At 38.5% G+C, this 23,399-nt stretch overlaps 1 protein-coding gene across 1 annotated transcript in view; it reads left to right on the forward strand.

The window, feature by feature from the left end:
* The first annotated feature begins 8,720 nt into the window (after window positions 1–8,720).
* Window positions 8,721–23,399, forward strand: part of lsamp (limbic system associated membrane protein) — a 628,278-nt gene continuing 613,599 nt past the window's right edge. Inside the window, exon 1 of the mRNA XM_088638498.1 lies at window positions 8,721–9,021. Coding sequence (XP_088494624.1) covers window positions 8,958–9,021 — 64 coding nt within the window. The 5' untranslated portion in view covers window positions 8,721–8,957. The remainder of the gene's footprint in view (window positions 9,022–23,399) is intronic.

Here is a 23,399-nt window from a genome sequence, read left to right on the forward strand (position 1 = left end):
ATGGGGATTATTAGGAGGTCATGGTTGGTAAAGGCCAATGGGAACTTTGGCCAGGACACCGGGGTAACACCCCTACTCTTTTTGATAAATGCCCTGGTATTTTTAATGACCACAGAGAGTCAGGACCTCAGTTTTACATCTCACTTGAAGAATGGCACCTTTTTTACAGTGTAGTGTCCCCGTCACTATACTGGGGCATTAGGACCCACACAGGCTGCAGGGTGAGCGCCCCCTACTGGCCCCATTAACATCACTTCCAGCAGCAACCTTTTTCCCAGGAGGTCTCACATCCTGGTACTGACCAGGCTCTCACCTGCTGAGCTTTAATAGGTTGTCAGTTGTGAGTTGCAGGGTGATATGGCTGTATTATATGATGTTTTAATGTGTTATGGTGATATTATTGTGTCTTAGTATAAAGTTAAAGAAGAGTAAACAAATAATTTCAGTAATCTATTTTGTATATTATATATTTACCTGTATATTGAATACATCTAAGTATATAAGAATCAAAACAGTATGTGAAATAAAATGAATACTGCAGGTCACGTTCTAAGCTATACAAATTTCGCCCATACTGTACAGCAGCAAAACAACATTTTGTCTTGCTGTACATAACTTTCATTTGCATCTACCAATAAAAATTCCAGTAACTATGCAGTAGAAACTTCAAAAAGAGAAAGCTCAAACAGAATGTCCTTTTCCATTTTGTTTCCACACAAACAGAGAGAAGGCTTTCGCAGTTTGTTTCGTAACCACTGCACCTTGATGTATGTTCAAATTGAAAGGAAACAGAAAAAAGCAAAATAATGAAAAATTGGTTTACATTGTAAAGACTTTAGGAGTACAATTTTTCATACTCATGAATTTGTTCAATAGAAAAACTATAAAATAAAGCAAAGGCTTTCAAATAAACCTCAATACAGCCCTCTGAAGCTGATCCATTACTTCACTTGAAATATAGCATCAGCCAGGCCTTCACTTCTCCCTTGCACAATGGTTAATCCTTCAAGAGCCAACCTTTAAAACCCACGTGCTATAGCTTTTGTCTCCCTCTCTTCAAAAGTACAGTATCCAATTTAGGAAAGTGATGGGAAAGTTTAATCTACAATCACTGGTCAGTAGAATGATCTGGCAGTAGCATAATCTGTCACAAAGCCTTAACCTCAGTCTCTGTGCTTTCTTGAAGAAGAAATAAAGAGCATTTAAAGTACGGTAGCAGTGCAGTTTACTGTCTCAGATAAAATTGTATAAACAAAGACAATCAATAAGGACAAATTTAACATTTGTCTTACTGCATTAGATCCATCCTCTCTTTATGAACAAAATAACAACTCATTTTCCTTTGGCTTTTTCTGAGGCACAAAATCACCCAACTGTACTACTACTGTTTGTGAGCATACAGAGACCTATGGAACTCTGGATTTCAGGTTGATATGGTTATGTTTGATTCCTGCCCCCTCCTGATTTTCCTTTTAAAACAAAATGGAAAATGCACTACTGCACATTTAAAAATGAAAATTCAGTACATGTAATATGTAAACGAATTGGTCCATGAAACATCATACTATATTGTACATGCACGAACAGCTCTGAATATCATTGTAGGCACTACTACATTATATAAAACAGACCGTTCTATTATACCACGTGTACCGTATCTTCAGTATCCACACAGGCAGAAATATGCTGTGCTCGTAGTTAGCATCCTTGCTTCAGTGTATAGCCATTAACAGCCATGACCTCACTAATGAGGTGTGTCTCAGCTGGGCTTTAGTTTCCCAAGACCAGGGTCTCGCATAATTTCATTGTATCTGTGTGCGGAAAAGTGAATAGTGAATATTGGAAGGAAATATGAAAATATGAAATTGAATTTATTAAACATATTTTAAAATACAGTATGTAAGAGATTTAAAGAATTTTAATTAAATTTAAGGAGGATAAATAACTAATTACCATACTGATTGCATAACCTATGATTATGTAGTTACAATAATTATTAAACTACAATTACAGTACATGGAAACAAGATTGTAAGAGGTTAAGAATGCAGAAACTGCACCTTACAGCAGCACGAGCTTTACTACCTCCTGCGGATTCCCAAGTCACTGGGAAAGGATGCTTATCAAAACTTTGTGCTCTTACAAGTAAACAGTGCTTAAGGCACTGCCCTTTAACATACTGTAATCCTTGCTAGCTTGTCTTTTCTTGGACTTAACTTTGCTGTGATCGACAGTCTTTCATGTCCTGCCCTGTTTTGCTAGATAAAATAGCATGCTCTTGTGTAACACCCTTCCACCCATTGCTATTGCCACTGCTGGGAAGTATTTACAACATGTGCACGAACATCCTCTTATTTGTGTTCTCTGCCCATAAGGAATACACTTGCCTATCATGTACACCTCATGGCTCTCAGTTTATATCATCATCACACTGAGGTTTGGGTTCAAACCTGTGATTCGCTTTCTATTCTTAAAACATCCTAGAGCAAGGTAACCACATCCACTGAGAAAGACTAAAACTCTGGAGGAGGCTGCAAGAGATTATGTTCTTATTTATTTCAACCCCTCTCAGGCTTCATTTTATGTGGCTGTTTGACTAGTACATCTATCCACAGAAAAATGGATTTGCTGCCTCAGTTTTCCTTGTTCTCTGGGCTGTTTACACATCCAGAATATTGTGCGACACTGCTGTTTCCTATCATACAGGCAAACCAAACTATTGCCGTTAGTATGACAGCACAATAGCCACGAATATCCCAAAGGCTTCACAATTGCAAATGTAACACAGAATATCCTATTCAACTGACAACAGTTTCATGAAAGCATATTGATTTTGTACATCATGAACCCTTTTTTCTATAAGAAAATTATTTGTTAAAATCCATTTATTACATTTAGTGCCCAAGGCTTATATTAAATCACTAGTTAGCAAATGACTCCATTCCTTGCAAACACAAACTGTCCATATTGATTGAACAAGAGCCAAAAAAACCCCAAAATATTTATTTTGATTATTCTTTGAAAACTATGGTTATAGCACCCTACAGACCAAATGAAAGCTGGAATCAGCAGATTATTAGCACATTGACACTATTCTTTGAATTTTCATATGTATAACATTTTTTGCATTTTTACAGTTGTCAAGAAGGTTGTTTGCATAATAAGAAAGACTTATTCTATAAGAATTACTGTAGGTTTATTTGCAAGAAGGTCCAAGTCTGCTGATACTACTGCAGTGGAGGAACGAGTAGGGCTCTGGACTTCTAAAAGCTGTGTCTTGGATGGGGTATGTCAGGGAACCGGCAGGTAGTTCTCTGAGGATCCTGTGCGTAGCCGTGAATTCTGCGGGATGCAGAGGCAAACAATCCATAATTGTAATCCAGAACCAAGGTCGACAGGAGAAGCTGGAGATCGGTTAACCAGAAAGAGCCGAGACAAACCGAGAAGACAATCTGAAAGGCAAATCCAAGAGACGAGATCAAAAAGGGAAAAGTTAAGTCCAAAAACCAGGAAATCCAACAAGACAAAAACACACACTAGAAAATTCTAAAGGAGGCTTTTCAATAGTGAGCATGGTTTGGTGCGTGAGGGAGCTTTAAATAGAGAAGAGAGGGGGACGTGGTTGGATAATTGGTTCAGGAGTGAGAATCTGTGGAATCTGGTGCCTGTGAGAAGGTGATGGGTTCAGTCAGGAATGAGATCGTGAAACAGTGGGTTTGGGAATGTAATGGCGTTGGCGAGGACAACTGCGGGGCATGACACAGGGTAGTGCTGTTACACCCTTGAGCAATCCATTTCACTCAGAGTGCTTAAGTGTAATGTCCAGCTATATAAATTCGCAAAAGAGTCAGCCTAAGATATACATTAATAATTATTTTAATGGTGTTGCAAAAACCTCAATACCAGTAGAACGTTCTTCAATATCAAATGATGTGCAATCTACTTGCAGCGTAGCCAGGTTAAGTACTGCATTTATTACCGTAGAAGAACTATAAAATAAGCTGCTAGCTCAATGGAAAAGCAACCCAGGAAAAGCAACCAAAAAAACAGTTTTTGTTGTTTTTAAAGTCCTCAGGCTTCTGGGGCAAAAGGATCAATAGGATGTAACAGATATTACTGTTTTGTAGCCCTTCTAATGGCATATACTGTAGCTCATTGTAATCTGAATGTTTTTCAGGAACATGGCACAGAGTACAAAATGATGAATAGAGCTGGATCAGCAAAGAAGAAAAGCATGGCAGATATTCAGGCAATGTGCTAATCTTTGACATACTGACAGATGTAATAAATTTAGCTGTGCATGATATAAGGTTGCACAGCATTTCTTTCCAATGGAAGTTGATAATGTGATTCTATGTACCCATGATGCTCTTTAAGGATTACATTTATCATGCACAAGCACCCATACATTACAGTACAGTACAGTATGTCATTAGAATTGCGTTGTATTGTTTTTAGCATTTTCCACTTTTTCTGCTTAGTGGAAATGTTTGTGAAGAATTCTTAAATATTTTATGTTAAGATATTTGTCATACATGACAAGAGATAAATACAGTATAAATCCTTTGTTTTTTATTAACTTAAGAATGGTTACAAATGTGAAGAGGCCATCTACTTGTAGCCAATTTCATTCATCAGCACATAACTGATTCAAGGACCTCATCCAACTGTTTCTTGAAATAAACCGGGTCATCAGCTTCAGCAACTTGTTCCATACACCCACAACTGTTTGTGTAAACAAGAGCCTCCTATTCTCAGTTTTAAATGCTCTTCCATGCAGTTCTGACTTCTGTCTTCTGATTTGTGCTTCACTGTTGATTCTAGAAATGTTCACTGGCTTGATTTTGTCAGTACCGTTTAAGTTTCAATGCTTGAATTGTGTTTTTTTTGTAATCTTGCAAGACTGTTCAGGTTAAGATCTTTAAGCCTGTCACTGTAGGAGATGGACCCAGACTATACATAATTGAAAGAATCATATTCTCCATTTTAAGACCAGACAGTGTATCTAATCTGTGGCCACATAAACTCAGCAATTGGTGAAGCAGTGCACTAAAGTGGCACAGCTTAACATTTCAATTGAAGAATTTAACATTGGTTTAAACAAGTTGCAATTTATGGTATTTATTTATGAAGAATTGAATCATTTCTGGTCTTTTTTTCCCTGAAAGACGACACAATCAGAGACAAAATGAATCATTTGAATCTCTTTTCAAGCTACTGCAGCATGTCTTAAGCTCTTTATCTCTAAAAAAGTGTGGTTTGGAAATTGAAGGAGTTTCAGTGAAAATGTTCACATTCTAAATGGATAAAAGGATAATTCATAAGAACAGGAAAGTGAGGTGATGTAGCTATTTTCACACATTACGTAAGATGGAGACAATCTATGCTGTATATACATTTATATATTCACATATTTTGAACTGACCACATTTTAAATTAAAATCAGATACAGTATGAAAAGATTTGAAGTTGTTCATCAACTAACTTGAAAGCCAACATCTAGCCAGAACGAACAGAACAGTAAATTGTACAGTAAAGTACAATTTACTGTTTTATTTATTATGCATATTCTTATATGCATATCTTGCAGGTGAAGGAGCCTGCGCTGATGTTTCTGCCAAATTGGCATTGTGTGAACTAAGGTCAAGTGACCTTTTTTCCTTGTTAAAAGTAATCATTGCAGAAGACCTTTGTTTTGACAAGTGTTTGCCTTTTCGGAAACTAATAGCCAGTGCAAGGCAAAAACATTTCTCTCAGACTGTCTTTCCCAGGAAGCAAATGAGAACTCGATGGGGTAAGATTTGTGGTTGAGTTCAAGGATATGTCTACTGAACTGGTGCTGATGCCAGAAATACTGATGGCAGGGGAAAAAAGTTTTTTTCTAATACACAAACATTAATTTTCTTTTGTTCACCTCCTCAGCGTTGCTTGTAACATGACAGTTTATAATATCACTGAAGGAGCTGTGATATACAGTCTGTCTTTCCACTCTTTTTTTCTTCCATAGGAATTTATTTTTCATCGCCTGTTCCCGACAGAATTAAGTTTTCACATGGCTGCTGTGTGATTTTTATATAAATCCTCACAAGCCTCTCATATTCTTTGGATTTCCAGGAAATGAACTAAAGAAAACAAAAGGACTAAGGTGCACCCAAAGTGATAGAAACATTTCCTTCTCTTGTAAAACCTCTAAACGCTTCTATCATACACACAAACAGTAAACTACTTCCTCTCTTTAAGTATGTCTGTTTGCATCAAATAGTGTTTTTGTCATCTTTTTTGGAGCTAGAATGAAGTTATCAATCAAAATAAATTGAATCTATTAATGTTAAATGTACAAAAGCTAATGGTGATGTACGAGTCTGACTATAAGGGCAGTTAATTACAACAATTGATTATTCATGTAGTTTCACTTTTAAACCAACTTCACATTCAAGATCTAATTAATCCACTGGAGCTTTCATTTATACTTAATACCTTGTAGCTTTAGGCTGAAAATGTACCTTTTATGATTGTGTGCTAGAAAGTCCATACACAAACATTTGCTTAAAAATACAAATTATTTTAATCTTAGGCTAAATTCAGTGAGTCATAATTAGTTTTTTTCTTCCATTTTTTTTATTTATCCACAAAATAAAAAATGTAGGTGAAATGCAAGAAAACCGGATTAGATAGATTTTGTCCTTGTCTCTTTAGCAGAGAAAAATATATACCTTTTGATAAAATATCTTTGCTGAAACTTTTCGTCTGCCTTTTCTTTTCATTAGGATTCTTTTTATGAGAAAGGGTGGTGACTTTGGAAAAGATTGTTCAATTTAATTGTACAAAATGAGAAGGGCAAAGAAGATGAATTATAACTTAGGAGCAAGACAGTACTGGAAGTATAAACATTATGGTGTCTAAGTCTGGTAATTAATATCCTGGGTGTCCATCTCAGAGTCTGTACCTCAAGAAAGTGCTGCATTCTCCTTTGATCTGTAGCCTGCTGAGGAATTGTGTCTAGATAGAAGAGTGCTGAATGGAGGACGTTTGATAAAATTCTTAACTCTGATAAAAAAAGATTAGTAATCACCACCTGATAGTCTATCCAAAGTGCCAGGCCACTGGCAACAGTCAGCAGACATTCAGTTTAAGAGCCAGTTGGGACCAGAAGAGGAGGAGTTGCTATCTGCAAACATCATTCGGCTGAGACACAGCCAAATGTTGGGACAGGGAAGTGATTAAAAGCTATGTGTTGAAGCCGATACCTTGGCTTTTTCCAAAAAGTGACTGGGTCAGATCCTCTGAATGCTTAGCTACTAAAATCCAAACAGACTACAAAGAAGGGAATGCCCTCTTCTCATGTGTAGCCATCCTTATGTCTTTATAGAAGGCCGCAGTTATGACTGATGTGAAAATGAGATTCAGAGGAAGAAAGACATGCTCATTCAACCCCCACTCCTGCCAAAATTCTGCCTAAAGCTCTTTTTATAGTCAGAAATAATAGTTCAAGAATGTCTTTCAAACACAAGCAGTGTACATGATCAAGTCACAGCACATGTAAATTAGGAAGTAACACACTGCTTGCTTCCTTTAGTTGTACAAAATGCATATTTAACCTTAAAAACGATGAGGTGATTTTTTTTCCCTCATGGTGATGTGATGTCTACTACCTGTCATGTTCATTAAGTGCACTTCCATTTAATCTCAAAGTTAAAATTAATATTAAAAAAATAGATTATTACCACTTTCCAATGGGACTGCTGTACTGTGTCCTTGTAATAAACTAAGGTATTTCAGAAGATAAAGCAAAACCAAGAAATTGTTTTTTTTTTTCTATATTTAGAAAACATTCAATGATGCCTTGCGAAGACACAGAGAGCAGCAGAATGACACCCTGCAGCTTTACAGCACACTTATAATTGGCACTCAAGAGCTGTGTGGCTTGGAGAGATGCTGACTGCTTGTCCACTTTGGTTTATGTAGGCATGTTCTGCCCTGAAACGCTTCAGGTAGACTTTTCCTAGTGAGTCAGACAGGAAGTGTGACCTGAGAGTGCTCCACTAGCATCTTAAAGTCTATTACACCTGCAGCCCATTAAGGCCAAAAGCAACGTTTGTTTGGCACTGTATGTTTTTTGAACCCACAAATACACAATTGTGGGGATAACGGAGCTACATGGCCTGGTTTACACCTGTTAGGTTGGTTTAAAAATCCAAGCAGCGGTGGATTCTGGTGCTACCCTACATTGACGAGCCTCTCCACATGAGCACTATGGTACCAAAGAGAGGCAGGATGCTGGAGAGAAAAAATCTGTCAGTGGCTCTGTGTGTGCATCTCTCCTCTTCAAGCCAGCCATTATCCACAGCCTCAAGCCTAGTATTACAAAGTTGTCTGTGGCAGAAAGGTCCATTGGATTACACGGAGGAACAAGATCTCCCTGTGGGCATTTATGATCCCTTGGCAAAAAAAAAGAGCACCCTACAATTTTTCCATTTCGTTGCCCTCCAGCCTCTTTGTATCATAGTAACTGTTATAGCCAACAGCAGCGGGGTAAATCATTACAGGCGCAAAATGTATTTATGTTTATAAAATATTCCGAAGATGGCTTCAAGAAATATTGAAGAGTTTTGCTGTCAAACAACGTTGGTATACTGGCCATGAAGATTTTATTTCCCCCGAGTGAGCGCTAGGTGGCAGTGATGAACAGAAAGACCGTGAGAGAAATGTAGCCAGCAAGTACTGTAAGTGGCCGTGATTGAAACGGGAGTGTGCTTTTTTCTCCAGCTTTTCTCAGTCTCGCTGTGGTGCAGCGCTGGGAGAGAACATTGGAGCCCTTCGTGTGCTGAGCAGCCTTTCGGTAGAGTAAAACAAGACAACAGTTGCAGCTGAAGGGAAAAATCTACAGGAGACCTCAGAAATACTGGATTGTGTGTTTTGGGGGAAGAGAAGCAGCCACAACAGAAAAGGACAGACAACATGAACAGCTACTGGATACACAGCATCTGGGTCCTGGGGTTCGTTTTCCTGTTCGGATTTCAAGGTAGGGGGGTGGGGGGGGCATCTAAATTTTTTCTACTAGATGTTACACAATGTGGAGATAAGCAGTAAGCTCTATAAGAAGCAACTCTTTAGGTGTTGTCCCTTTGCTCTCTTAAACGCTCTTTTAACACGAAATACAGAAATATTTAAAGTCTGAATAGCTTTTTCAAGTAGCAGAGCAGGCGCATTTGTCAAGTGCTGAATGTGAAGCAATATTATTGTTTTCCCAATGAGGAAACATTTTCAATAACAAGTTACCGCGGAGTATGTTTTCTTGTCAGTTAATTTAAGTAACATAGAAGATTCATTGTAGCTCGCTTTGCATTCCAGAGGGCAGGGGACATGAACAGGTTAATAGGATGGAGAATGTCAGGAGCACTGTTAACGCAGTCCGGAGCCTTCCCTGAGCGCACTTAACGGGTCTTTATATCGTTGCGTGCAAACCGATTTTAAGCGCAATCAGCTCACTACTTACCTATTGCTGCACACGAAACTTCTCAAAAATAATGGACAGTCAAAGTGCAGTGGTCTGAGCAGATTTGCAGCCCGCCTGTTAGGATTTTACAATAAAATAATATTACAATAAGAATGTTTGGCTCAGGGTGCGAGTACCTCGTCCATTTCTTTTACAGCTAATTCAAATGATCATCATTACCCCCCCCAAAAAAAACATTTTGACCATACCATTTTTAACACGAAATATTTAATATTTTGCTGTGGCTTGTTTGTACTGTACTGTACATGTGGCTGGGAAATTGCATGTAAAGTACATAATTTCTTTAGTATTAAATTATGTATTTAGTATTATTATTATTATTATTAGTATTAAAGTTTAGACATTAGACATTAGGTCTTCTCCTAAGTAGCTGTAATGGCTGACATGGAAAAATGACAGGTCCTTAGGGGATTTGTTGCCATTGGAGAAAACATTTTTGAATATTCACCATACATCTTAATCATTTTAGGGCTGAACTGGTCTTTGATCTCTACGGCTCAAATACAGTAGAACTTATTTTCATCTTCTGTAGAAAGTTCACCATTCACGACTGGCGCTGACAGAGCTATTCCTCTAAGTCAAAAACGGCGACGCGTGGAGAAGAGTTCAGTACCCCCTTTTTTAACTTTTGATTTGGACGAGTTCAGTACCTAATGCACCGGAGACACATGCAGTGAAGCACAGCTGTCATGTTCTAGTAACTGCGGTAAACTACAGTAGTTAACTGCGCTACTTCGTAACCAAATCCCAGCCCCAGCCCTACTCCTACCCCGACCCTAAACTCTGATTTCTCCTGATGTGTTCAGGTAGACGCATCGTGTGTGTGCTAGTAGTTACGTGAAACTGACTGCATTTAAATGAGTCTTTTATGATCCAAGGTCTAAACTAAGGAAGTCCACGACACCCTATTTAGCACCTCTTAACACACATACAGTACTAATTCAAAATTTTATGTGGCCCAAGTGAGAGTCCAGTGTTCCCTATTCAGTCTTTATTTTGAAAGCCTGGCTACCAGTGTTGAGTGTTTTTGAACTGCTTTTTGCCTTTGCTGTCTGCGGAATAATTGGTTCCACTTTCATAATGACGACTCTTGTTTCACACGGCGCTTTTTCCTCGCTCAGATTTCTCTCTCCCCCTGGGATAAAGTCTTTCGGGCCCACGATTTACCAGCTGCGGCCGGGTCTCACCTGGAGGAACTCCTCGCTCTCAGAGCGCTAACCTTTTGTTTTCGTCTTTTTCACTACGATTTCAGCTTCTTCCGTCGGCCTTGTCTGCCCAGTTTATCTCCCTCTAAATAACCAAGTTAGAACTATTTGCATAATTCTCATTTGTACAGTGAATTGGGCTTGATGAGCTTGTGTAAAAAAACTACTGTTAATTTCTCTATGGAGATGTCTTTTTTTTTTGAACAGCCAATGTTGTTAACTATGTGCATAATAGTACAGATTATTAATATTCCTCAGGCCATGGGTGAATGATAACAGGACTCTCTGTACTGTTCTAGCAGTCTTGTACTAGAGCAGGGGCAATAATTCTAAAGCAGCAGTAGTACTCAAGATTTGTAAAATTAGATTGTGGAGACGATAAGTGCCATAATATTGTAGCATGTTTGGTGATGGCTTTGGAATGCTGTCTATGCTAAAAATAATAAAAGACTCAAGTCAGGGGGGATGAAAGGCCACAGACATCGCAGGAATAGCAAAAATGATGAAGTCTAGGATTTATTTTTATCGCAATTAATTGGCTTTTATGTGCATGGCTGTCTGCGATTTTAAGCTTTCACGATATGCAGCAGCAAGGGTTAAGCTGGTTATCGCAAAGAGAAAAATAATGGGTTTTTAGTACAAATGGTGTGAATATTTCCTATCACACTTATTTTCTAAGCTTCCTCACTGTAAACCAAAGATCTTGGTGGTGGGTGTTTTAGGTATTGTCATACAACATCCATCCACTGCTTTATTAAAAAAAAAAGTTTTCCTAATAGATTGTGTATTCTATTAACTGAACCAATTTTGCATTTCTTGAATAACACATCCACTCAATTTTCACACAAGTAAAGATGCTTTTATGTCTCTGTGTTAGCAGGCTTTTTGTTTTTTTGCAGGGAAGATGCTTGGTTGAGTACTCATCAAAATATGTGTGAAATCCATCATGTTGATTTTATTTTTAATTTCACAGGTAGGGTCCAGCTGAACGTTTGAATTGCATTGGGTTCCCATTTCTAGATTTCACCTTAGAGCCCCAGAAGGAACCCTGTCATTTGTAAGCCAGTCTCTTGACTATATGAACACATTAGAAAGCAGTAGTCTGAGCTGTACCTTTATACGGGGGCTGCAGACAGCCCAGTGGAATTGTTGAAATTTGAAAAGGCCCTCTCTTGTCAGGTGGTGTCGCAGGTTAAACACAACCTAAGAGTCTTCCACTCTGGGGAGCAGCTGGATGTTTATAGTAACCAGGTTGGTGTTATTGTGAGAATATTGACTCAAGAGATGTGTGCATACACACTCCACTGGGCAAACAGAAAGGCCGCTTGAATGGAATCCCGTGTAGTTTTTTGTACCTGCAAGGACACTGCACTCATGGTGGTTGCTGCAGAAATGGCGAGGTGTCGTCTTCCATCTGTGCAGGATGTTTCTGTTTAGATCATCTTAATCTCTGAGAGAGCTGGCGAGTTACTCTGTGCACTCCGTGGCCCTCCCAGACCTCTTCAGATGCTCCACATATGCACCACAGTGCAGAAGAGACTGTTGCTTGTCATGTAAACCACTGCTATTGTAGTCTTTCCAGTCATGTTCTGAGGCGGCTACTGGCCTTCTGTAGAGGTCACACCCAGCCTTTATAGACATTCAGTTTTGCATGAATTGTGGTTTTGTGCTGTTGTTGTCACAATATTAAGGTGAACAGTAAAGCACCAAAAGCAATAATAATTTTATCATTATGATTAATAATAATAACATCACTTTATTAACCCTTTACAATTTCTTGCATTAGGAATTATCTTTTCACATACCCCAGCTTGCTCTCCATGAGACACACAGCCAGGGAGAGAGCCTGGGGTCAGAGTGCAGGGTCTGCCATTGTACAGCGCCCCTGGAGCAGTTGGGGTTAAGGGCCTTGCTCAGGAGCCCCACAAAGTAGGATTCCTCTGCCAGCTGCAGGATTTGAACCGACAACCTTCCAGCCACAGGTGCAGATCTTTAGCCACAGCGCCACCGCTCTGCCTTTTTGCATTTTCATTATTTTGAATTACAGTTTGATCAGAAGTGAGTGTTTATATACAGTGTACAATCTATATATTAATATATGAATATATTACTGTATATAGTGATATTAAAAGGCAAATTATGTGTTTGCATAACGTAGTTTAATGCTTCTCATTATAACCATATCTACATGTGTGTAGGTTTAGTCACCTGTAAGCTTCTATAGTATATTTAAAAAAAAAATACAACAAGAGGAAATAATATTTTATGATAAAATTAATTGCTCTTTTATACTGCAGACAAAGACTTTTCCTTTTGTAAAGAATAGAACACTATATGTTATATGCTTGCATTACATTTTTAAATGAACTTTTTTAACCTGCTTTTTTTCGCTTTGTCAGAAAATGTCCTGCCAGTAACCCTGCAATAATGTCACTGCAAATTAGATTTAGGCAAGCTGTTGTAAATAAAGTGAATCTGAAATGCCATTTATGTTAAATACATATTTTTTGAAAAATTTGTGTGTCCTTAACTTTTGGGTGCAGGTAGGCACTCCGTGCTAATGAAATAGCACAGAGTAGATTAAGATTATCTATAGCAATGAAACAAGATGGTTTCAGGAATGTTAGTCATGCATAAGAAAAAGTACAAAAGTTCATGTTAAGCTAGTAAAAGTGTCTTGTGGCTGGCTCCCCTGACCTCAGTAGCTGAAACTGATTATCAAGGCTTCTGCTGGGGGTGACCTTGCTGGACCGATCGGGCATCACACTTCACTCTGGCCCAGACATTCCACATCAGTGCCCCTGCCTGTTGACAGGAGACCTTGCGGTGTAGCAAATGCCATGTTTTGGATGAAGGACAAGGCCCAGATAGCTGGAGACAATCGGGGATTCTATTACATTGTTCCAATGAATGAGAAGGCTGAATCTCTTGCCATGGCTTAATTCCAATTAAATATTTTTACACACAAAAAAAATCTAAAAATATCCCTTTAGTTTTCCTGGCTAAGTAATTGCTACAGAAAGTTCTCTACTTGACTGGTGGTACGTTTAGCTGCTGGTGAAAAGTGTCTGTGCTCTGGCACAGAGGAGCTGCTCGAGTGATGGGCACAGTTCTGCCCTACCTGTGAAGAGTTTTGGAATCCCTTTTGACGAAAAGTGCATTTGAAATAGAAGTCTGTCTTGTTAGTGATTTAATGAAACAGAAAGCAATGTTAAAAATATCCAAATTGACCAAAGGAAATGTAAAGTGTGATAATATCTGCATTAAAGTACATTAGCTCATACAGTACTGTAGGTTGTGTTCTTTATTAATCAAAATACATTTAAGTTAGTGAAATTAATACATTCTAAAAGTTTCATTCTGTCCTTTGATTAAGCTTTAATAGTTTTTTAGTGATGGATTATTGCTAGATTTTACTACCTTGGTGATTGTTCAGAGCTTACAGCACACTACTCCTTGGACTGCAAATACAGTTAATAGAATGTTGCAAAAATGTTTTTTTTTTTCTGATGCAAGAGAGAGGAAATTATGTTCAATGGAAGTCATAATTCTCTGAGCGAAAAAAAAGATTTTCACAACATAATGGCTTAGGCAGTAAAAAAAAAAAAGCTTTGGTATTTCAAAAAGAATTACATATTGACAGAGTCCAACAGTATATGATGTGCATTAAAGGGAACCAGCAGGGATCTTACTAGTATATTCCAGGAAATAAGTTGCAGTTGGCAACTAAATAACTACATTTCTTCTAACGTGACCCACATACTACTGGTCGTGGAGTTTTAATGACTTAAAAAGGTTGTTTCTTGCTATTAGGTCAAAGAAGGAATACTTTCTATCCTCTTCCTCCAACTGCTGTGGTGCACACAAAAACAGTAGCATATCCTCTGTATCTGTCTGTATCCTTGAGGAAATTAAGCTGAAGTGACAAAGAAGCAGACGTTTCTCCCATAAATTTCATGAATAAAAATTGTGCTGTATCGTACAGCTTAAATAACTCAATTTTCAGCACCATGATTTACCAGTCAGTAGGAATAAATAGTGCCTATCCAGATGAGATGGGGACACTTTTTCCTGGAAGATATACAGTACATTTCCTGATGTTACTCAGTCACTCTACAATGTAAATAACTAGAATTAAAAGTAGTTTAACTTTTTAGAATGTTTACAGAATTGCTATAAAAAATAAGTAAAATTCAATGAAAAATAGGTGACAGGAAGTTTGTGTTGTTTTCAATCACGATTTGTACTTGTGTATAAAAACTCCACCTGTCCTCTTGGGAATGATTAGTGAGAATAGATAGAAAGGTAACCCTCGAGATGTTGCATTTAAACTGTTACTATCAGTGAAAAGATGTTATTGTTGTTACACTAAAGAACTGACATTTCTTTTGGTATTAAGCATTTTCTTAGTGTCAGCATTCCTGAGCTTTAGGACAGTAAACAAAAGGCTAAAAGAAAATGCTGACTGAAAATTTAATGATGAAGCCATGTTCCTGTGAGAGCTTCCTTTGAGCATTGTCCAGGTTTTATTTTTACACAAAAGAAAAGGTGTTGTAGCAGTTTGGAGTCCAGAGTCAAGCAACTGGGATAATATGTGGATTAATGGAGATGACGTAACTTCAGCAAGGGAAGTTTTTCAGACCTACACAAAAGACAGCTGTTGGTTAGTCTTACAGGCTTTTTTAAAGTGGACCTTTGTTTAATCCTTTAAATCCTACTCAGGCTGAGGAAGATAAATAATATTTGGAAATTAAGAAGAAATACTGTATACAGTACGTAGGTGCCTTGTATTAGGGGGACTGGTGAGTATGCAGATGGTGTTGCCAGCTAATCCTATGGCTGCTGTTTAATTAGGATCCTTCAGAAATCAACTAAAATGAATCGTGATTTATTAGCTACTAGAAACCAGATTATTCTCAAAGGGCTTAACTCCAGTGTCCTTGTCGGTTTTTAACCTTTTAAAAAATACTACTTCTGTATCACATGTTGGTCATTTCAAAATCCATATAAATTTTGATTTTATGTACTCAATGCTTATTACTTCAGTTTATGGGTTTTCTACTCTGAAAATCACTATTATTTTTCTCATACAAAACTCAAACACAGAACATTGTTTAGGATGGGAGAGAGAGTAGAGCAACTCATTAAGGCAACCAGTATTGATATTAGATAAATTCACACATTAAGGAAAAGAAAGGGATTAAAGTGTTCACTCAATAATTACCTACAAATCCAGGAGGAAGGAAAACATCACTTGAACACCCCACACCTGCTTGGAATAGTCAAATTTTAACAAAATGTGCATAAGAATCTCTGTTAGCAGTAATGATTTGCAGGTGCCAATTACAGTATATTTTCTGTCTTTAAAAAAATTGGTGTATATTTATGAAGATTTGGATTTTAAAATGACTGCAAAGCAGTCAAGATTTGCTTCTCAGCATTACCTCTTTATTGGAAACTCTATTGTTGGCATATGAAAAGCAACCCTTTGTAAGCTGAGCTGTTTCTCCTTCTGTCAGAAAACAGCGGGTAACAGCGGTCTTGTTTGGAGATACCTGATACACAGCATGCTGTCTCTTCCAAGTTAATATTTTTTAAATATTGTGAAACTGAGAAAGGGTTTGGTTTAAGTGTTTTACAGATCAGCATTTTAGAAACATTTTTATAGTTAGAAAATAATATACAAATACGAGAAAGGGTGAGGGGTTTTAGCTCACGCTAAAAAAGAAAAGGAGCTACTGTACTTAAATTCTGAAAAAGAAAAAAGGCAAAAACTACTGTCAGCTTTTACACTACTTCACAAATGAAGACAAACAATTTAAGGGTATCTCAGTCTTGTGAAGTCTAATTTTTGGCTCTAATTAGTTCTGAGAATAAAAGGTGTTGTACCTGAAAATTGCTAGCAGCTTGGTAACCATCACTGAGAAGGAGCAGTCAAGGGCTATTTCAGGGGATTGAAATGGGCATCTTGGACAATGAGAAATTAAAGTGAGGACATGCTGCACACTCACTTTTAAAAGAGGAGATCCTGCCATCTAGCATAGCCTGTTGATAAGACCTTTTAGTCAGAACTGTTCATTCAGATGAATGCACCGTACGTGCTGTAGTGTGAGCAGGTTGCAACCCAGGAAGAACAGGTGTGAATCTCCGTCATGCCAAGTAGGGGGAAAGTGTAAAGAAGATGGCTCAGTACATGTTCTTCATCGCTGGGTGTTGGCTAATCAGGGTCACCATCTGTGGCAGTAGTTTTACTTTAAAGTGAATAGAATAGTCTTCCTCAGCACCCTCAGATGAGAACAACATTCAAGTGAGATCAGGGGCTATAAGAAGCTGCTGTCACGACCACCAACCTGCCCAGACCAGCCCCCAAGAGAACTTATCAGTGCCAGCAGAAGAGCGATGATTACAAGCGCCGCCGCACGTGTTAACTCAGCACCAGGTGCCCTACCGTGCGGCTGGCTGCAGTATTTAAGCTTCGTGCTGCTCGGTATTGAGTCTACTCCTTGATTGCTCTACCTGGCGATTACTGTACCTCATATTACTCTGGATTTTCGACTTCCTTTTTGCCTTTTGACTTTGGACCTCACCTCTCGTCTCGGATTGTTTGCCACCAGTGTACTTCCCGGATTTCAACCTACCTTACTCCTTTCGACCACGACCTCCCCTCTTGTTTCGGATTGTTTGCTTCTATCGTACAGTACATCCTGGATACTGAATCACCTTTTCCTTTGGACCACGAACTCGCCTTTCGCATTGGATTGTTCGCCTGCCATGTCTTCTGCCTACTCCTGCGTCTGCACAGGATCCACATATCTCTTCATTAGGGAGTCCTAACATCTGCAGCATCTGCCAGCTGCTTCCTGTCTTTCTTACCTTGGGTTGTGGAAGAGGGCATCCCCAACATATCATATCGGTGCCTCTTTCATTTTTCCATTCTTTCTTTTCCCCTGAGAAAACATTTAATGTCCTCCAGTTTAGATTTTAAATCAGACCAAGAGGTTATCTGTTGTGTTTATCATACACTTCAGTATTTCAGTATTATCAGTGGGAAACGTATCCTTTTATGTTCTATACATTCATCTGGTGTATTCTGTTAAAATACCTCTCAAGTCCTCTGTAATTATCCCAGGTCCCGCACTTAATAAGCACTATAGATTTGCTATCAAGGCAGCATGGTTCTTTGTGTGATCCTATTTTTATTAAACTATTAAGGAAACAGAACAAAGCCTTCTCCACCTTCAGAATGCCTTTACAGAAGAAGTGCAGGTAGTTACCACAGAATTACCATGTAGTTATGGAATCATCACGTCAACAAGAGAACTCTCTGATCTCACCTTTTCTGTAGTGAACAACATTCATTTGATTTCCATCTTAATAATTAGAAGCTCCTTCATGAGAATTAAAGAAATGATGAGGGGATTGAAGACGAGGAAGTTTATAGCCTCCCAATATAGTACCAACATCTTTTCAGCCTCACCACAACCAGCCCACCAAATCTATTTCTGCTGCCTCTTGTAACAAACGTTCTTGTTTAGCAAGGATACTAGGGAAGAATAAGGGTTATCCTTGTTAAGAACAGTAGACTAAAACAGAAAACCTGTTTCTAAATCTTAACCACATCAGGACACTCCCAGAATGGGCACAAAGATGCCCACTAGCCCCAAGTCTACATGAAGCAACTAGTGAAGCGTTTCATATACAAGCATATGCAAAAATCCAGGTACACTGAAGAAATTTTAAGTGAACTGCTTGATGATTACGAATTCCGAAATCCATAATTACCCTGTCCCTGAAAATATGTTCACCTGTAGTACTGATATCTCTATACCAAACAAAAGAATGTAGTTCTGAAAGCTAAAATGGGCTCCTGCCATTTTATGGAATAATCCCTTTTGGTATTTTTGTGTGGGTGCTCTTTCTTTATTGACAGTAACCAGAGTGGAGGCTTATACAGTTGGGTGCTTAGGCAGTTTATTGTCTATCCAAGAATTCTCCCATGTACGTGCCATGAGACTGATGATGAACTCCTTTAAAAAAAAAGCCATGATTAAACACACTGCTGAGGACCCGGAACGTAATGCTTCAGAATGTGCAGTTCTTTCAGAGGCTATTGATTAGTTTTTCTTGTTCATCAATATAAAAAATAGGAAAGTGGTTAGATTGTAGTGGGCGAGGAATATTAAGACAGTGGGGCAGGACAGATTCCTGTGAAAATATGCAGTCTGCACTCTGCACCGTAGAGGAAATGCTAGTTAAACATTTATTTCCAATTACTCATGCTTTTTACTTTCTTTTTTCATTACCTGTGCCCTTGTAACTCAGCTGCTCACAGAGACATCAGGCAGGGGCATTTCTGCACCCCTCAGTATTGCCAACTCTTGTAGGGTGGCAATACCTATAACTGTTCTTTGTGGAAGTTTCCATCAGCAAGAGGGCTGCACTGCGGGATGGTGAGCGTGGTGTTTTATGTTCCTTGTGGCTGGTACTGTGTAGCAGCTGCTAGCCCTGCCCACCGTTGCATGGCAATAGATCAGTGACATGATGTGGACAAAGGCGTGGTTCCCTCATCAGACTCTAGCGCCAGCTCACCTGTCGCAATGAGCTCTTTTGCACTTGCTGTCCAGCAGATGGCACAAGTCTGCACGCTGATTAACTCTTCATCTCAGCAGAGAGGGGACTTTCGATGTATTCCTGCCTTTTGGATTTCTTTTAAATGAATTTCTATCATTGTTCTTTTCAAATTCTATTCATTACGTCCGGAGCTGTCAGAAGACAGGGTATGGTAAGCTCCTATGAGTCTACAGAGACTGAGAAAGTGCGAACATTGCACCATGTGGAAAAACAAAGACTGAATGAAAGAGAAGATAACTAGGATAATTGCTAGGATAATAACTAGTAACATTAGTGAAGACTGGAACTCTGGAATAACAATGAGCCTGTTTTAATCTATTAGTTTTTTTTCCCTTCATTTTAGATTGTATCTTCCAGGAGAAAGAACAACATGGAGAGAGAAAATATTTTTATTTAATTTTAGTCATTAAGCTTAAAGATTCTTTTGCATTATGAATACATTCATGAAACATTAATTCTTGTAAATTTACATATTCTGCTTCATTTCATAGAATGCTGTTTTTTAATCCAGAAGAAATTTTATATCCTTGCCTTTTAGGATGGGTGAGCAATTTTCGAATTATTAGGAAAAAAGTATTCACCCAGTGGTGACTGGTATTTAATTGAAAAAGCTCATTTCTGCTCAGCAAAACTCTAAACAGGCTGCGTATGAGATATTTTATCACTTTCAATGCCTAAAACCAAAACAACAGCACAGAATAAGAGGTCAGATGCTGTATGTGGATGTGAGATCATATCCAGTGAATTTATGATTTGACCTGTGTCCACTAATGAAAGTGAGAGTATGAGTTATCAAGCAGTTGTGTGATGAATTAATGATAATGAAAATTAATTCATGATAATTATATTTTTTCCCTGCAATTAGGGTTGGAAATAGACAAATTGCAGAAATAAGATACACTTTTCAAGTACAAAATTGTCTCATCTTTGTACCACTTTGATTTCATAAAATGTGAAAGGAATTTGTTAATGGGGAAAATAATAAAATCCAATAAACAAGCTAATAGTCATTGAAAAGCATAAATAGGGAAAGGAAGAAAAAAGCATGAAAGCTTAAGTGCTTTGTTATTCATCTCACCTACACGCTTAATATTTCATGTTTGACAGGTAGTTGAACTGAAGCTTTTTTGTCTCGTTGTTCACATCTCTTTCCCCTTCCAGCTGGAAGTTGGAGGATCTAGGTGTCCATATTCACCTTTGCAATCATTAGTTACCCCAGTCTGGTGCTAAGAAAGGGTTCACAACCCCTTCAGATAGTACCCAACTAAAACAGGCCTTTCCTTCCTCACGACCAAACAAGAAAGGTCTGGTGTGATAGACATCTGTATTGGAGAAGAGGACCAAAATTGCTGCCTCCACTCACTTAAGCCCTCTGTCTACTCTCTCAGCTTCTTAGGTTATGATGGAGTAGGTCTATTTGCATGAGATTCAATCTGGATAAGACAGGAAAATAAAGAAAACCTCCCTCATGTCAAGTAATTAATTTAATTTCCAATGATCGCCGTGCTGCCTCGGGGACAGGGGCGATGACCCTGGGTTGCTAGTCATGGAAATGGTCTCTTGAGGAGAATTCTCTGGTGTAGTTTAAGTGCAGGATATTGAACATGACAGCAATCCAGAGAGGAGAGCATTATGGAGGAGGAAAGTGGTGACTTTTACAGGGAGGAGAGTGGAGGCAGAAGTAAAAGCGTGTGACAGAGAAGCTCCAAATGGAATGAACTGTATTACAAGGGGCAGTATCTTGTGTGATATTCCATCCCACTTGGAATATAGGATAGCTGTTACAGCTGGACGAATGTGTCCTTAACATTGACACCTCCTTGCAGTGCTGTAGATGCATCTGCACTTCCTTTGAAGTCTTCTACTGGAGTCTGTCAATGGGTTGCTGATTGTGCTTGTGATGAGAAGTGTAATAAACAAATAATTCTGCACTGTATTCCCCTGTATTCCAGTAAGAGTCAGTAAGAATAAGAGCGTCTTCCTGACTCTTTTTAGGCAGTGCAAGCAGCAGTGAGGCAGAAAAAGAGTGCCTCAGAAAGTTAGCCCTGGGATGAGATCATGTTCGCTGTGTATTTCTTATCTTAAAATGTTCAATTATGCTGTGTAGATAAATCCTGAGAAGTCAGTTTGCCATGTATTTCCATAGCCTACTTAAGAAGATGATGACATTGCACTGTTCTGTAACATAAATGTACTTGGATTCTAAGTTTAATCAAAATTGAGCCATTTTATCAGCCTCCTGGCAACTTTATTAAAATTGGAGAATTTCATTATTGAATTTTTTTTCTTGAACTCTGTATTCTTGAGCTCAGTCTATTGTTCGTGTTACTGTACTGTATGTTTTCATTTCCTAACAAGCACTGTTGCTTTCAACGTGTACTGTACACAGATTTGCTATTTGGTACAAAAACATAATGCAGCAGCTCGAAAGGCAGATGAAAAGCTTGTCAATGAGCAGCACAAGAGAAATTGTTCAGTTCCATGAAGCAGGCCAGCAAAGGAATGCTAAACATTTTGTAATCTTACATAAATAATGGATGTCAAAACAGCCTCGTGAATTTTGGATAAAGTGAGGTTTTTTTTCTTTGTGCCCATTAATGCAGTATGCATGTCTTGAAAGCAGAAGTAAATTGTTTCCAATATAAAACACGGTGGTGCTGAGAGTGTTTTTCATTCCTTTCCTGTACAGTACATGCTTTTTAGATGCTCTTGGGCCCCACAGTAATAGGCTGTTCTGATTCCCATGTGTCTGGACGCATGAACGGTCGAAGGTGGTCTCTCAGGCTATTCCGGACAGCACAGTTCGGAAGCTTTCATACCAGACATGCATTGTTTCTTAAGTCTTTATTTGGCTTTTATAATGGAAAGGCCTTTCCGGAGGTGTCATTTCTGCACTTGATGTTTTCCCTTCCCTTTCCAGCTCTATCTTTATTCTAGTACAGGATTTATCACTGCATCGCATACTCAATTTTATGATGTACTCAATTTTAAAATGAGATCAATTTTATAATGTACTGTAAATAATGCATATGTGTTTTTTGGTAATTGCACCCTCGTTGGAAAGATACATTGACCTTCATCCTTGTTATTGGCTCTTCAGCGTCAGTTCCGATCGTATGTGTTGTCAGTAAGATGAGTCCCCTTTCCTCTAGGCTGCTTGTTGCTCAAGTGCTCTCTCATTTTCTCTCAGCTCACTTGTATTACTCTTTACCTCATCACACCATCTCATCCTGAATCCGTGGTCATCTTGTATACTTCTCTGCTGCTGTCTGCCTGATCTTTCTTGACAGCATGTCCAGACCATCTCATCTTGGTTTCCCATGGTTTTTCCAAGATACTGTACGTCTTAGTCCAGGCATGTCCTGGTATCTTCATGTCCCATTGTGTCTGAGTGATGCCCCTTTTATCTACAGTACCTCCATATCATCTTCATCACAGTGTAGAAAGTAATGCGTAAACCAGAATAAAAAATATTCAACGCAAGATTAAATTAAGGTATCCCTTGTTTGCTTTTGCAACTAAATTAATTCATCCTCTGGAGAAGGCGCATTTCTAAATTCATAGATGAGCACAGGCAGGACACCTCTAAAAGCAATATCTGAATGCAGTAATTTCAAATATGTACTGTATATGAATGTGATGTAATGTTGACTCACAACTGACAGTACTAATTCAGAGAATCTAGACGTCATTACACGTCTACAGGTACCATACTGTATATAACATTGTACACAAGAGTAGCAGGCTAATGCATGCATAACTATATTCTATTAGAACTGTAGGCAGCAAGATAATATGGCAAAATGCTTCAGGCCCCTATGGTCATGGTAATGGTATCTTTTTAATTTTAAGCATAGTATCTGTAATTTTGTAGAGCATTCCTAAATACCCACAACAGTTTACCGATTAGTGCTTTGTGTTGATTCAATGCTGAAATGCATCATTGAATTTACAGTAGCTTGAATTTAGTTGCAAGCCCGCGGGGGGATTCGACTTGTGATTTGATTGGATTTGTTTGCAAGCCTCTGGTTGGCTCCAGAGAACTAG

This window comes from Lepisosteus platostomus, chromosome 7, assembly GCF_059453375.1.
Source record: "Lepisosteus platostomus isolate fLepPlt1 chromosome 7, fLepPlt1.hap1, whole genome shotgun sequence".
Classification (NCBI taxonomy): Eukaryota; Metazoa; Chordata; class Actinopteri; order Semionotiformes; family Lepisosteidae; genus Lepisosteus; species Lepisosteus platostomus.